We start from the raw sequence: 14,875 nt of genomic DNA, 5'->3' as shown, positions 1-14,875 counted from the left end.
TCAAAAAGGCGGGGCATAGAGGAGAAACAATAATGTACAGTATGTGGAAAATAATGTGGTTTTTTTTTACTTTAAACCGCATGAACACATTTAATTACACCAAATACACAAAATAATGTTCTTTTTAGCAACATCATATGACCCCTTTAATCTCTGAGGAAGGTTGTGCCCTGTGCTGATGTTTCTGCCCACTCATATTGTTTGGGGCGGCTTTGAAACAGCCATAGCATCCTGTAAGCCTCTCCACAGTAGGCCTATTACTGACAGAGCTGAAGAGATCAACACATTACTGTGTAAAAGATTAGTAACTAGTAATTAGTAAATTAGTCTAAATGAAATCTAAATACACTTTTTCTTATACAATTATTAGTAGAGTAAAAAGTTGAAAAAAAGGTAACACTTTAGTATAGGGACCAATTCTCACTATTAACTAGTTGCTTATTAGCATGCCTATTATTAACATATTGGCTGTTTATTAGTGATTATAAAGCACACATTGTGCATGACCATATTCTACATCCCTAATCCTACCCAATACCTAAACTTTACAACTTCTTTACTAACTATTAATACACAGCAAATTAGGAGTTTGAGGCAAAAGTCATAGTTAATGGTTTGATAATGGTGATAATTGGACCTTAAAATAAAGTGTGACCAATAAAACCCCATGAATGTCAGAATTTCTTGGTAGTTGGTTAGCCCCTTTCATAGAGACACTGAGAGCTGGATAAGAGAGAACCTTTAAAAAAAGATGGTAACAGGGTTTTTACCTTGCAGTAATAGCATCTGGCCATCTATTCCTTACCAGATGCATAATATCCTCATCCATCCTCAGGTAACAAATTTTATGTGTATAATTTGAATGCATTAAATTAGTCAAGCAGATAAATTAAAACACTTGAATACACTGATAAATTATTCAGTTTCTGTATAATTGTGGTTCTCTGTTTTGACATGGGTATTTAAAATGGATTGATGGCTTCTCAAAAAGCATGAAAAAGATTTTAGCAAACTAATCTACAAAATGTTATTATTTTAAAAATGAACCTACGCTTTATTTTTCTTTTTTATTTATCCTGTATATGTACACACTAAATTACCATAGTGTATGAAATGTGCTATAAATACAACTGCCTTGTCAGACATGGAATGTAAACCTGCACACTGCATTATGGAAACAAAAATAGCATCAATTGGTTATACACTTTAATTTTGAGTGCATTGCTATAGTGCAATAAAAATAAAAAGGGTCTATTTACTTTACCAAAAATACTGTCATCTCACAATAATAATAATAATAATTAATAATACAAAACAATGTTGAAGTGGGAATAGAGATTTTGGTGTGAATGAGAGAAGAATGATCATGTTGTACAACATCAGCGGTTATTAATGTCAGACTGTAAAATATAAATTTTTGTCATGATTGATAGTATTGATAATTTAAGTCATGTTCTGGCATCCGCATTGACAAATGAAACTGAAATGGTTCCAAACAATCTCAAAAAAACTCTTTCCCTAATAATAATGTTCCTCTTGGACAAGAAAATAAATAATCTGTCTGAAGTCTGTCATCACTTGACAGAAGAGGGAATGTGCGGACTGCTCATTTTCTAGAGCAACCTAAAGTTAATTTTACTGCTACAAATGAAGTTAATTATAAAGATATTTAAGTCCCTCTTCTAATATTTCAGTCACAAGCATTTTAAAGGCTGGTTCACCCCAAAAAATAACATTCTGGTAGCATTTATTCACCCTTGCTCCAAACCCACAAGACCATCAAATATGGTAAACATAAGCTCAAATGTGCATGCTTAATTTGTGACAATAAATGAAATTTGCATTCTGAAGATGAACAGAAGTGAGGAAAAAAAAAGAGAGTTTTCATGTTTGGATGAACTAACTCTTTAATCTACTGTATTGATAAAATCATGGTAAAATCATCATTACTAAAAAAGCCATGACATATGAAATGTTGAACCCAACAAAAGCCAAACTCAATGTGCACCAGGTTTCAGAGAGTGAATATGTAAATTAATAAATGTTGTAAGGATTATAGCAGTGGCATTAAAAATGTGTATCTTGCAGCACAATAACACCTTGAGCCCTGGCTGAGTAAGTCTGGGAAGTTTCCATTAAACAACAGATGGAGTGTATACAGAGAAGGCAGTTTAATGGAGTATGAATATGTTCGCTATTACTATCTGTGAGCCTGGAAGATGTATGCAAGAAGAATTCTTCTTTGGCAAGATTATGTAAGGTGTGCATGTGCATTACAATACAATAAAGGAGTGAGTGTGTATTGCACACAATTAAGTTCAGGAATAGGAAAATATGACAGAGAGAGGGAGAGAGAGACAAAATGAGATGACAGACATTGGGTCTTACCTGGTCTGGAGAGATCTTGCCCTCCTCTGCTACCATGGCCCTGATTGTTGAGATAGACCCAAAAAGAGGCACAGCCAACCCTACTCTCAGAAACCGCTGACCTTCAGTGTTGAACACCAGAATCACATTCAGGGCCCTAAACAAACGAAGACATACACATTTAGCACATCATCGAATGCACCTGTTCAGTCATGATGCCAATTTGTAGGCCAATTTAGCTAATTCATTATGGGTTCCTAGGTGTTTTTGATTTATGAATAAAAACAGGAAAGTATTTTCAAAGTAATGGTGTCCACACTCCACAGACTCATACATTTTTACTCATAAATTGAAAACTGCCATTCTAAAAACCCATTAGAAAATTCCAGAGGGAACCCACGGCTTAGCACTTCAACACAGTTAACATTAGATAGTACATAATCTATTGCTAAGGGTGGACTGAGAGCTGCAGGGAGGACATATTTTTTGTGAGCCAAAACCCAGAAACAAGTTATCATTTTAGCAGTTTAGTTTCTGTAATCCCGAACCCAATGTTTTGTTTTGTTTTGTTTTGTTTTGTTTTTGAATGGGTTTTTGGTTAAATGCTTGAAATAAGATTTTTAGAAGACACAAATCTTTATTCTGCAACATAAAATAATTCACCCAAAAATAAAATATTGTCAATATTTACTCACCGTAATGCTATTCCAAAACAGTATGACTTTCTTTTCTTCTGTGGAACATGCTTTTTTTTTTCCAGTGGAGGTCAATGTTTTTTGGTTCTCAATGTTCTTAAAAATATCTTCTTTCGTGTGCCACGGAAGGAAGAAAGCAATACAGGTTTGGAATGACATAAAGGTGATAAAAATTATTTCTCATTTTTTTAATGGACCATCCTTTTAACAGTGAGGACATATTTTTTGTGAGCCAAAACCCAGAAACAAGTTATCATTTTAGCAGTTTAGTTTCTGTAATCCCGAGGTCAATGTTTTGTTTTGTTTTGTTTTGTTTTGTTTTTGAATGGGTTTTTGGTTAAATGCTTGAAATAAGATTTTTAGAAGACACAAATCTTTATTCTGCAACATAAAATAATTCACCCAAAAATAAAATATTGTCAATATTTACTCACCGTAATGCTATTCCAAAACAGTATGACTTTCTTTTCTTCTGTGGAACATGCTTTTTTTTTTTCCAGTGGAGGTCAATGTTTTTTGGTTCTCAATGTTCTTAAAAATATCTTCTTTCGTGTGCCACGGAAGGAAGAAAGCAATACAGGTTTGGAATGACAAAGGTGATAAAAATTATTTCTCATTTTTTTAATGGACCATCCTTTTAACAATGATTAAAACCACTGTAACACATCCACTTCTGTCTTATTGCTTTGCTTATTTACCAATACTGCATATGAAAGAATATGTGATAAAGTCAGTAACAGTTTTGCCACAGGGCTACAGACTGAGTCAGTGTAGATATGTCTGTGTTTGTGTGTACAGCTTGTGAAGGTACTGTAGATTAAAACCAGCACGTCTGGACAGTAACACTGCCAAATACACGCATCTTGTGGATGCATATTAGAATCGAGAGCTGATCTGTTTCCAACTGTCTTTGTTTGGCTGGAAATGGCCTCACACAAGCCAGTCGAACAGCAGCTGATTGCCTCAATGCAGCTGCATTTTTCACTGCAGCTGCAGCTGTGGCTCTAAAGACTTGAATGGACTTTCAGATGCTTCTCTGCTGCATTATTGAAAGCCGTATGTGAAATGCTGGACCCAAAAAAAGCACTCAGTTATGCAAAACCACACTCTCACTCGAGTGGACCAGTGAGAAGACAACTGAATCCTTTTAGATTTTATCTCTGGTGGCACGCAGAGGCGAGAATCATGTGACAGGGTTTATATATGTGGTCTTTCAATCAGACACAGCTTATTCTGTGTTTTCAGAGTGTATGTGGATGTGTTAAAGTGCTATACTTCTTGCAAAGACATATTTGTGTACAATTACTTTGAAAAGTTTGCTGCATGCCAAATGTCTGTGCAGACATGAGCTTAATCACATATAATATTCATTAATGTCAAAGCTGAATGCACTAATAGGGTGAATCTGACAAAAAGAAATGTCCAGATCATGTTTCATCCCAAAATCAAAAGAAGGAAATAAGAAAAAATTGCATATATGAAACAGTTAGTGACTTATTAATGTGGCCAATTTTCAGTTGACATTAACACTATGGCAGTAAAACTCAATGACTTTTATATTATTTATAAAAACTATGATTACAAGGGCAGATTGTCGATTAACAAAGATTCATTTTTGCACATCTCCTTGCAATATTATAAGTTCTAAACACTTTTACCATTTATGATTTGTAAACTGATACATTTTAAAGTTTGTATCACATAACCAGCTCCATATGTATCATTTTTCTGACATGGTAAACTTGCTCAGTAGCTCACCTGGTACAGCACTGCACTTACGATGTGAAGCGCTCAGGCATCAGTGAAAAACAAGTCATGATAAAAGAGCTTAAAGATTTGTAGAAGCTAGAGTGGGTGCTTCAAACTTGTGTTTTTCTTATCATGTTTACTTTTGTTAACAGTAGATTTAGGGCAGTTTTAGGTTTAATGATATAGCATTAACCGCTTAGTGCCCCGGGTAATTTCTGAACTGCCACAATATACAATAACTAACATAATGAAACAATGCCAGATTCATGTTCATCTGTATCGGATAAAAGTGAAAGCATTTTAAGTGCCACTCATTGGATATTTCAGTGTTGTGAAACACACAAGAAGCAATGCAGTACCATTTTGCAGAAATGTCACAAGTGGCACGTTTTTCCAATGAGCCTGGGTTGATATTTTAAGTTTTCTAAAGCATTATGATCACTTTCTGTGAGGAACAGACCATAGTGCATTAATGAGAGATGAGAAGTAATGAGAGAAAAAGTGTGAAAGAACCATTATTTTTAATCAGATCATTGTAATACATTGGTTGATCCAGTTCACAAAACTGGATTAAATGATAGCTTTTTCAAGCTTAATCTGGTTATGTCTGGCTCAAATATTCAGTCACAGCAATTTACATTTTTGAGTGAAATAATCTTTTAAATTGTGAAGTAGCCTATATTTGTAAAATACAATTGTAAGTATACATCTTGGCAATATTGCCTGTACAAAAATGAACAAAAAAATTATAGTTCAATTAAAAAAATATTGTGTACAGATTGTATTGCAATAATGAGAATTAAATCATGACAACTCTCTGAAGATTTTAGAATGGTGATGGATATGACAATGTTATCGTATTTGGTCTTGGCGGAATAGATCTGCTACCCTGCTGCTGAATTGCTGCTGCTGTTGGTTATTGCTGTAGTTGTAGATTATTGCTGCTGCTGCAAGCAAGTACAGGAACTTGCTACTGCCAGTGCATATGGCGATACGGTGCCGTGAGTATTTAAGACATACTGCTGCTGCACAAATAGCATATAAAATAACCCGTAACAGATCTATACAGGTGGAGCTGGGGAAGGTGGAGGGTTTCAGAGAAACTCTGAAAGCGTGCTACAGGAATCTCAAGTGAATGCTAGCCAGCCATATAAATGCAAGGCAGTAAGCTCATTGGCTGCATATGCAGCATGAACCAATCAGCTTGTGCCAAGTCGTTTAACTCTCTGAATATAATCTGAATATAATCGTATAATACGTTAACAACCCATCAGACTGCGCCATCTAGAGTTTCATGACTGAACTATATATTTAATTTATTTTACAAAAATGACAATGTTTTTTTTTAAATAAGAAAGTATTTCATGAAAGTTTTGATGAGTTTCAGCCAACAGCTCAATGAAAGAGACTGATCTAATCATTTATTGTATTTGGTATCTCTATTGGCAGAGGATGACCAGCGGCACTGTTCTGACCAGCAGCACTTTGGTACTGTAGGCTGAGGACATCTGATTGGCTCCCTAAAGTCTTGCCCAGGAGTTCAGCTCGCATGTGAGCAGTGCTAGTCTGCTAACAGAATTGTTACTGTCTGTCCATGGCATTTGTCTAATTTAATTTGATGTCTTTCTAATAATTCATAACAATAAGTATGGCAGGTTTTAGCACTAAAACTAGCACTCACTGACATTTACTGACGACCTTCAAATTTGGACCCTAAGCTTTCAGTGCAGACATTCTCTTTTCAATTTAATGAATGTGAAATCTGGCAGTTAGGGATTCAGAGATGAGCATGCTGGAAAATCTGAATGTTTCGGACAGTATTACTACAATTCTTCATGATGAGCCATAGTTCTCTCTATATATTTCTCTCATTCTATTATCGGTTTTTACTGACAGGTTGACAGTCTCAACAGAGAGATTTTGCTGACTGGCAGTTTTTGAGATTTAACAAAATTGAGATAATGTTCTGTTAAGAGCTGTGCACTTGGTCATTCATCACATGCAGTATTTCAGGGTGACCAAGGACACAAACAAACTTAAACACACAATAGCAAAAGGTACACAGACACACATTTACTGTATATACAAACACGCATCAAAATAAATATACAGACAAACAGTCCTAATAGATTCCAAAGAAATAGAGACAGAAGACAAAGTAACATACCTGGTCTGTCGCAGTGGGATTGGAAGTGAAATACACAGGAAAGGGTCAAAAGTGTTGCTCTGTTTAAGGCAATGAGGGCACGTCAGTGATGACCTGAAAAATAGAAATGACATTTAATTCTACCTGGAATCTACCAATGAACTGCACTGTGTATCAGTGGCGCCTGCAGCTGTATTGCTATATGCACTGTGCATACCTGGAGCGCTTTGATTGACCTGAGAAACATTTTCCATGAAATTTGAAGGAGTTATTATTTGTGTTGACTGAAGCAGCAATGCCAATCATCCGTGATTTAATCATTCTTTTGAGTCAGTTCTCCCTTTTCAGTGAACGGGCCGAACAAGATTGCATTTATTTGGACTGTTCTCTCACTGAATTACATAACCCTGGCCAGGGGTCTGAAATGAATGGGTGCAAATTGGACAAAAATGCCCCTGCACAATTAAGCTAAATCTAAAATAAATAAATAAATAAATGTTCTGTATCTGTGTGTACCCTCAAATAAAATCCTGCAGTCACCCATGTTCTGTATCAGCAATTTTTCTATTGTAAAATGTTTATACACTCCATGGCCAAAAGTTAAAAGTACAAATATTTCATTTTTACAGTAAAAAAATTGGCTTTAATAAGGAGTTGGTCTTCCCATGGCTACTAAAACAACTTTGAATCTTCTGGAAAGGCTGTCGGCATTTGCTGCCATTGAGACCCAAGAGCGTCTGTGAGGTCATGTATGTTTGGTCATGGGGTTTGACTCTGATTTGGCATGCCAATTCATCCTGTGTTTAGTGGGTTCCAGGTCTGGTCTTTAGGCCAGTCAAGTTCTTTAACACCAGATTCAGGAAATTATTTCTTTATGAATCTCACATTGTGAGACATGTAAAACAGAAAGGGTACAGCCAATTCTATTAAAATGTGTGTCTAAGGAGACTACATGACTGTATGCTTTATTTGTGTAGCTTAAATTTTCGAAAACCTTTTGTAAGATTCATATGATAACTTCAAAGAGAGTCTGATTCTCATTCTTACAATTTGACCTATGCTTTTCGTTAATATGTAAAGGTTTAGGGCTTTCTCTTCTCATCCTTCAGTATTTTTGCCACAACTGGCTTGAGGTTGTTAATGCAGATACAGCATAGGCCTTTATATTTAATAAATTCCCTATTAAAGAATTGCTTCCCTATGGTTTATTGTCTTGTTTTTTATTTGCCACATCATGCTAATCCTAAAACTATTTTATATTTTTCTTAAATTCCCTGACAATTTTGCTTGTCAAGCTCCTTTTCTCCTTGTCTTGAATTAATGTAAAAAAAGAAAACCCATAAATGTGTGGAAAGCACAGTTGTTTTGCATGATGTGGACAGAGGGGACTGCTTGAGCACGTCTGTCTCTGAGCCCAATATAGAGCTTCCCTTCATGACTCAACAGCTGAACACTGGAAATGTATTTGAGTTCTGCAGGTGCAGCGTGTTCACCTGCAGAGCAGACGACAACTCGCAAACCAGGAGAGATGCGCACACGCCTACATGACTGTATGCTTTATTTGTGTAGCTTAAATTTTCGAAAACCTTTTGTAAGATTCATATGATAACTTCAAAGAGAGTCTGATTCTCATTCTTACAATTTGACCTATGCTTTTCGTTAATATGTAAAGGTTTAGGGCTTTCTCTTCTCATCCTTCAGTATTTTTGCCACAACTGGCTTGAGGTTGTTAATGCAGATACAGCATAGGCCTTTATATTTAATAAATTCCCTATTAAAGAATTGCTTCCCTATGGTTTATTGTCTTGTTTTTTATTTGCCACATCATGCTAATCCTAAAACTATTTTATATTTTTCTTAAATTCCCTGACAATTTTGCTTGTCAAGCTCCTTTTCTCCTTGTCTTGAATTAATGTAAAAAAAGAAAACCCATAAACATTCTTAAAAAAAGATAGATGCATTAAGAAGATATTAGGACTTACTGTATTTTCACGAGTACATAATTCATTTAAATTCTTTTTATCATCACATCTACAAACACTTTTCTTTTTAAGGGAAGTTCACACTACACTTTCTGTTCCATTTCACTGCATTTTAAAGTTCAAGTCTGGTCAACTCTGACTGAATTTGTGAATTTCTGAATTTGTATCACGAGAAGACCAACCGTTTAAGTGTCCGTTTAAGTGTCTGAAATTTTAGTGTCTGTGACCCTTCTAGCATTTAAATATGTCTACTGCAGAGCAGACGACAACTCGCAAACCAGGAGAGATGCGCACACGCTCTCATATTCACAGAGACAGGAAGCTCTGGAATGCAAGGATTTCAGTATCTCAGTGGGAACAAAAAATTTAAAAATGAACGCGGAAGCAGAGAGGATGATGGGAGTGAGAAACAAAGATAGAAGAGACATCTGTAAGTGGAATAAATGAAAAAGAAAGTGAAGGAACAGCAGACGTGGAATGTGGCTGAGATTGCATCATGTTGGGGTCCAATTGTCTCTCGTGAACTCGGCAGAGCTGTCATATCAACCGGTGGAGACCCCTTAAAATAGCAGCGCACACCTACCACCACACATACTAAACAGATTATTTTTGCACCACATACAAATAAATGATGCACTTGTTAGGGTGAAAGAGTGTATGGGGAGTGTGGAGAGTGTAGATGAATAATGAAGAGGGGTGAAAATAACAGCATGTGAACATTATATCAGCAATGACAATAATTGGCTGCTCATTAACTGTGCATAATTAGAAATTAAATTGGTAGAATAATTTTGTGGCTTATACTTTGCCATACAGAGCCATGGCAGAATCAACTCCGTACCACTTTCACAAAAATAATAAAAAGGGACAAATACTTTTGCATAAAATGTTTTTGGAATTTTAGAACTATTTGATAAACTTATCAAACATATATCATTTAATTACTGTCACAGTTGCTTGGACGAGTAGGACAGAGTTGAGGTGAGGAGCTATTGGCAAGCAGCATATATTTATTTATTACACAAAAACAAAAAAAAGTCTGGAACTAGTAACAAGAGAAATGCAGGAACAACACTAACCAACCTAACAAGAAGAACAGACAAAGAATTGAACCAAACAGGGGGTATAAATACACAGGAAAAAGGACTAATCAATTAACCAATCACAAACCAAGGACACTGGAACTAATAGGCAGTGAAAGTGAACTCAAAGGCCCCTATCATACACCCAGCGCAATGCGCAAGTGTGTTCAGGCGCATTGTTGGCACATTGCTATTTTGTGGAACTGAAAATAGACTGCGCCATAGACCAACTCAAACCTGGTCTAAAGTCTAAAGTCATATAAACAATATTTTTTTTTTGTTATTTAAAGAGCGCGTTAGTAGAAAAAGCACCTCTGGGCGGGTCCACAACGCGCGTTCACTTTGCTTATTACAAACAAACATTTTTAAATATGAAACAATAACATTTATTATTATTACGGTGTACATAAATATAAAAATTGCCTACATGTCATAATGGACAGTCATTGCATATATTAGAATTAGGCTACCTATTTGCTCGCGCACGAGCAGATCCGTTTCCTCTCTGGAGACGCGTTCTGTCTTTGCGCTTGCATACATAAATATAAAAATGCCTACATGTCATAATGGATAGTCATTGCATGTATCAGAATTAGGCTACCTATTTGCCTGTGCACAAGCAGCTCCGTTTCCTCTCTGGAGACGCTTTCTGTCTTTGCGCTTGCAAATTCCGCCATGGCACGAGTGCAAGGGAATGGGAGATGAGACTCTGATTGGTTTATTGCATGTTATGCCCAAAAAACACCCATTATTCATTAAGAGAATAGGGACAACCCGTTTAGACCATGCACCCGGGCGCGCCGACCGTTTTCCCGTCGTTAAACTAGCAAAGGTGGATTCGGACATGCCCTGAGTGCAGCTGCGCCGTGCACTTTAGACCATGCGCTTAGATCATTAAAATAGGGCCCAAAGAACCAAAACTAGACAGATAATGTGAGAATTAACAAAATGCAAAAACAAAAACAACCTTGTTACAGCATGTTTTAACAGGATTACAAAGAAATATAACAACATTGTGACACTCGAGAAGTAACATAATTTGGAACTTTTCTATAGAGAATGTGAAGCTAAGTCACGCCGCGTTGCATGCTGGGGTGCCGCCACCATTCTGGGAGGATCACATTCTGCAATAAATGCTGAAATTAATATGGATACCTGCTTATCTTCTGTTTTGTTTTTGCCTTGAAGTTAAATATTCACATTCTTCATTGGGTCATTTGCAGGGAAGAGAAGCTATTTTATCGCTTCGCATGATAATTAAATTTTTCTCCTAAGATTTGTAGAATTTCGTTTACAATGTTGATCTGATTACCGTGAAAACAGTGTCACCCGCTGGATGCTTGCTGCTGCTTCAGCCATCAAATGGTAGATTATTCAAATAAAATGTTTGTTCAACAAGCTGACAGATGTCGATCCATTTAGTATGCTTTTTAGGTGTGAATAGAATGTGGTATTTTAATATCACTGTCTCAGTGCATTAAGCGTTCTTTATATGAGAGGAAACTTGTTGCATTCACATTTTGGGCTTATGTGTGTATCTGCACATAGTATGCTTTACAATTTTGTCTCTATCACTATCTTGGTACCTTAAGCAACATTAAGCGTTATTTGTGTGAAGCATTTTAATGTTCAAGTTCTGCTAATTCACAAGCCGAGTGAGAGAGTCATACTCGCAAAGGTAATGTTAATTATTAAACCAAACAAAATCAAAACTTTCAAAAACACAACAATTTGATTCTTTTATTGAGTGACAGACAGTGGGTTTAATCTGTGACATTATTAATAGATTTACTATCTGGTGTCTTCTCGTCATCTCTGCGACCTGATTCCTTTGGTGTTTTTACACAGAAAAGTGAAAAACAATATACTGCATTGTCCAGTTGCAGAATGATGATCGGAGTTACTTTTGCAATTCTCGATGCAGCATTAACGACATACAACGGTGAAATTTTTCACAATCACGACAGAAAATCAAAATACCGCCCTAAACTTAATAGCAGAATGGCCAGGATGGTAGATAAACAAAGTACAATGTAGTTTCCCAGAACTTAACGCGGCGTGACATCAGTTTTACATTCTCTATAGCATGGTGGGAATACAAACAAATAATATAATAATATAATAATATCATTTTCTAAACTTTTGTTGTGTTGACTTCCTTTATTAAGCTTAAACGTTCAACTCTTTTGAGAAATACAAATAACTATAAATACGTTTATTTTAAATGTAACATTTATTTAGTATTTATTTCAAAAAAAAAAGAAAAGAAAAAAAATCACACAAATAAGAGTTTTAAAGATGGTTGCAAAATTGCAAACTGGTGGGAATACAAACAAATAATATAATAATATAATAATATCATTTTCTAAACTTTTGTTGTGTTGACTTCCTTTATTAAGCTTAAACGTTCAACTCTTTTGAGAAATACAAATAACTATAAATACGTTTATTTTAAATGTAACATTTATTTAGTATTTATTTCTAAAAAAAAAGAAAAAAAAAAATCACAAAAATAAGAGTTTTAAAGATGGTTGCAAAATTGCAAACTGCCTACAAAATAAAACATTTTCAGACCCTATTTGCACCCTGTACGGAGCTTCTTTTCCCATGCCATGCTTGTGTCGTTAAGCTGTGGTAAATCACAGTGCCACTTAAAAGGACGTCCACTGAGAAAACTGTCTTTGAACTAGTCTGGTCAAAATGTCAGAAGAGCGTGATTGGTTTGTTGGGCTAAGGTGGAGTCAATCCACGGTATCCCTGTGTTACTCTTCCCTCAAATTTTGTCAAATTGTTCTGTAATGTTACGCCAGTGAATGTTATTCTCATCAAAGACAAAACAATAATTTTACAAAAGAAAGTCAAACCACTTTGCTCTATGACAGAGCTTTGATCTAATACAATGAGGTTCTTTTATTTCTCCTTTTAATCATTTGTACATTGTAAACCCTGACAGTTAACTTCAATTCATATAATATATAATGCATTGGTACAATCCTTTCTCTTTTTTAGATCCCTCTGTGAGGTCCTGTATTTGTACTGTACGCTTTATAATTGTAGAAAATGGCACAGAAAAGGTGAATTGAGCTACTTTGGAGCAAATGTTTTATAAGCCCTATAGGTCTAATGATCCAGCCTAAATGTGGTCTATAGACTTATATTTTGTTTTATCAGTAGCTGAAAGCATAATAATTTCAGGCGAAGTAATAAACAAACACAAGGGGCAGAACATGTATGGAATTTAAACAACAAGCATTCTGAGTCTGGGCCTGCTAATGACCCCCAATAGTACTGAACTCTCTTTGATCCAAGAATGGAGCTGAAAATCATGGTAAATTAGCAAATGATGTCACCCTCATGCCATTCCAAACCTGTATGTGGTTTTATTTTATTTTTTTACATGTGACACAAAAAAAGGATTTTTCAATTATTTTGACATAGATCTTTTCCATTCAACAACTTCAAATAGCTGTCAAACTCCAAAAATAAACAAATAAATAAATGAATGAATAAAAATAAAAGGTACAATAAAAGCACCCATGTATCCCAACTCTTGCACTACATTCCAAGGCTTCTGGAAAGGCAGGGGAATATACTTTTAAAAGCAAGTACTTCTGTTCTTTTACTTTCACTTGTAATAGAGAAATACTTGACGAGCAGTATCTGTACTTTCACTCAAGTAATAGAGTTGTGTACTTTGTCCACATCTGCAATTCTGTTCCTATTAACAGTTCTACCTCTTACTTAAAACAATGTTTTTTTCTTTTACAGAACACTAAATTATCTTCTCCAGTGAGCGGTTAACTAAATTACTACTACAATCAGATCAATGAGTCAATGAGTTTGAGAATCAAACGAGTCTGATTCATATTCAAACCATAATAATTCAGTTATCTAAACCGGATGAGACCGTGAAATGATCCAACTCAAAACAATGAAAAATTACTTTAAAAAAAACATATAATGTCTGTCTCAGAAGCTACGTCATATGTATAAAGAAGACTTGTTATACTTTAATGTTCTCATTATCTATTTTACTTGGGTGGGAAAAATCGACAAGTGCATCCATTAATGTTTACGTTACATAAACATTCAGTAGCCTTCATGCTGTGATCTGTAGTGAAGGGACCTTGGCAGCTCACAACTCAGCACCCAACTTTTTCAACAACACAGCAGGTTGAACAGGTTTTTCCCAAACAAAACAGGCTACAACTTAAGTCCAGGCCAACATAGTAAAAAAAAAAAAAAAATTCTACTTGGTTTACCCATTTTTAATCACAATCCAGAGACAGCAAACTGAGACCAGCCTAAGGAAACACAGAAGTCTGTTCTGAGTTGATTCAAGTGTACTGATCTACTTTTGATTTATTCGTCCAAAATGTGGCATATTCCGTCCGCGTTAGGCTATAGGAATTCCGTTTTTATGACTGGACTCTACGAACCAGTCTGTGTTTTCCGCATCCCGGGAATTATAGGGCCGTATGTCTCAGAGTAGTCAGTGCAATTTGGGAAAACTTGAGGCTACAGCAGCACTTCTTCGTCGTCATCGTGTCTGATGCACTCAACCAAGCGTTCTAACCACGACCTCACCCCACCCCACCCCCCAACCATTCGAACTTCTGTAGGCAGGAATTATTTTAATGATATTCTAATGGGCAGCTTTGTGATATCACAAAACCCGGAAAACAAACGCTGTAGTCAAAACGAGCCGTTCGTTGTAGTTCTTGAAAAAGGATTGAAAAAAAACGAAATATCTCCCTTTGGAGTAGACTTTGAGATTTGTAACTTTCTAGATCTTTTTTATGCCCAAACATACACACTACACACTGACTAAAATTAAAAAAGTGAAAAAGCATA

General features: G+C 35.7%; 1 protein-coding gene across 1 annotated transcript in view; it reads right to left on the bottom strand.

Annotated features, from left to right (window-relative positions):
* usp43a (ubiquitin specific peptidase 43a) overlaps positions 1–14,875 on the bottom strand; it is a 95,569-nt gene that overhangs the window by 37,761 nt on the left and 42,933 nt on the right. The window contains exons 4-5 of the mRNA XM_016506829.1: positions 6,979–7,071; positions 2,389–2,524 (exon numbers count right to left, since the gene is read on the bottom strand). Coding sequence (XP_016362315.1) covers positions 2,389–2,524; positions 6,979–7,071 — 229 coding nt within the window. The remainder of the gene's footprint in view (positions 1–2,388; positions 2,525–6,978; positions 7,072–14,875) is intronic.

The sequence above is a fragment of the Sinocyclocheilus anshuiensis genome, unplaced genomic scaffold (assembly GCF_001515605.1).
Source record: "Sinocyclocheilus anshuiensis isolate Anshui unplaced genomic scaffold, SAMN03320099.WGS_v1.1 scaffold1477, whole genome shotgun sequence".
Taxonomy (NCBI): Eukaryota; Metazoa; Chordata; class Actinopteri; order Cypriniformes; family Cyprinidae; genus Sinocyclocheilus; species Sinocyclocheilus anshuiensis.
This window is presented reverse-complemented; position numbering and strand designations above follow the sequence as displayed.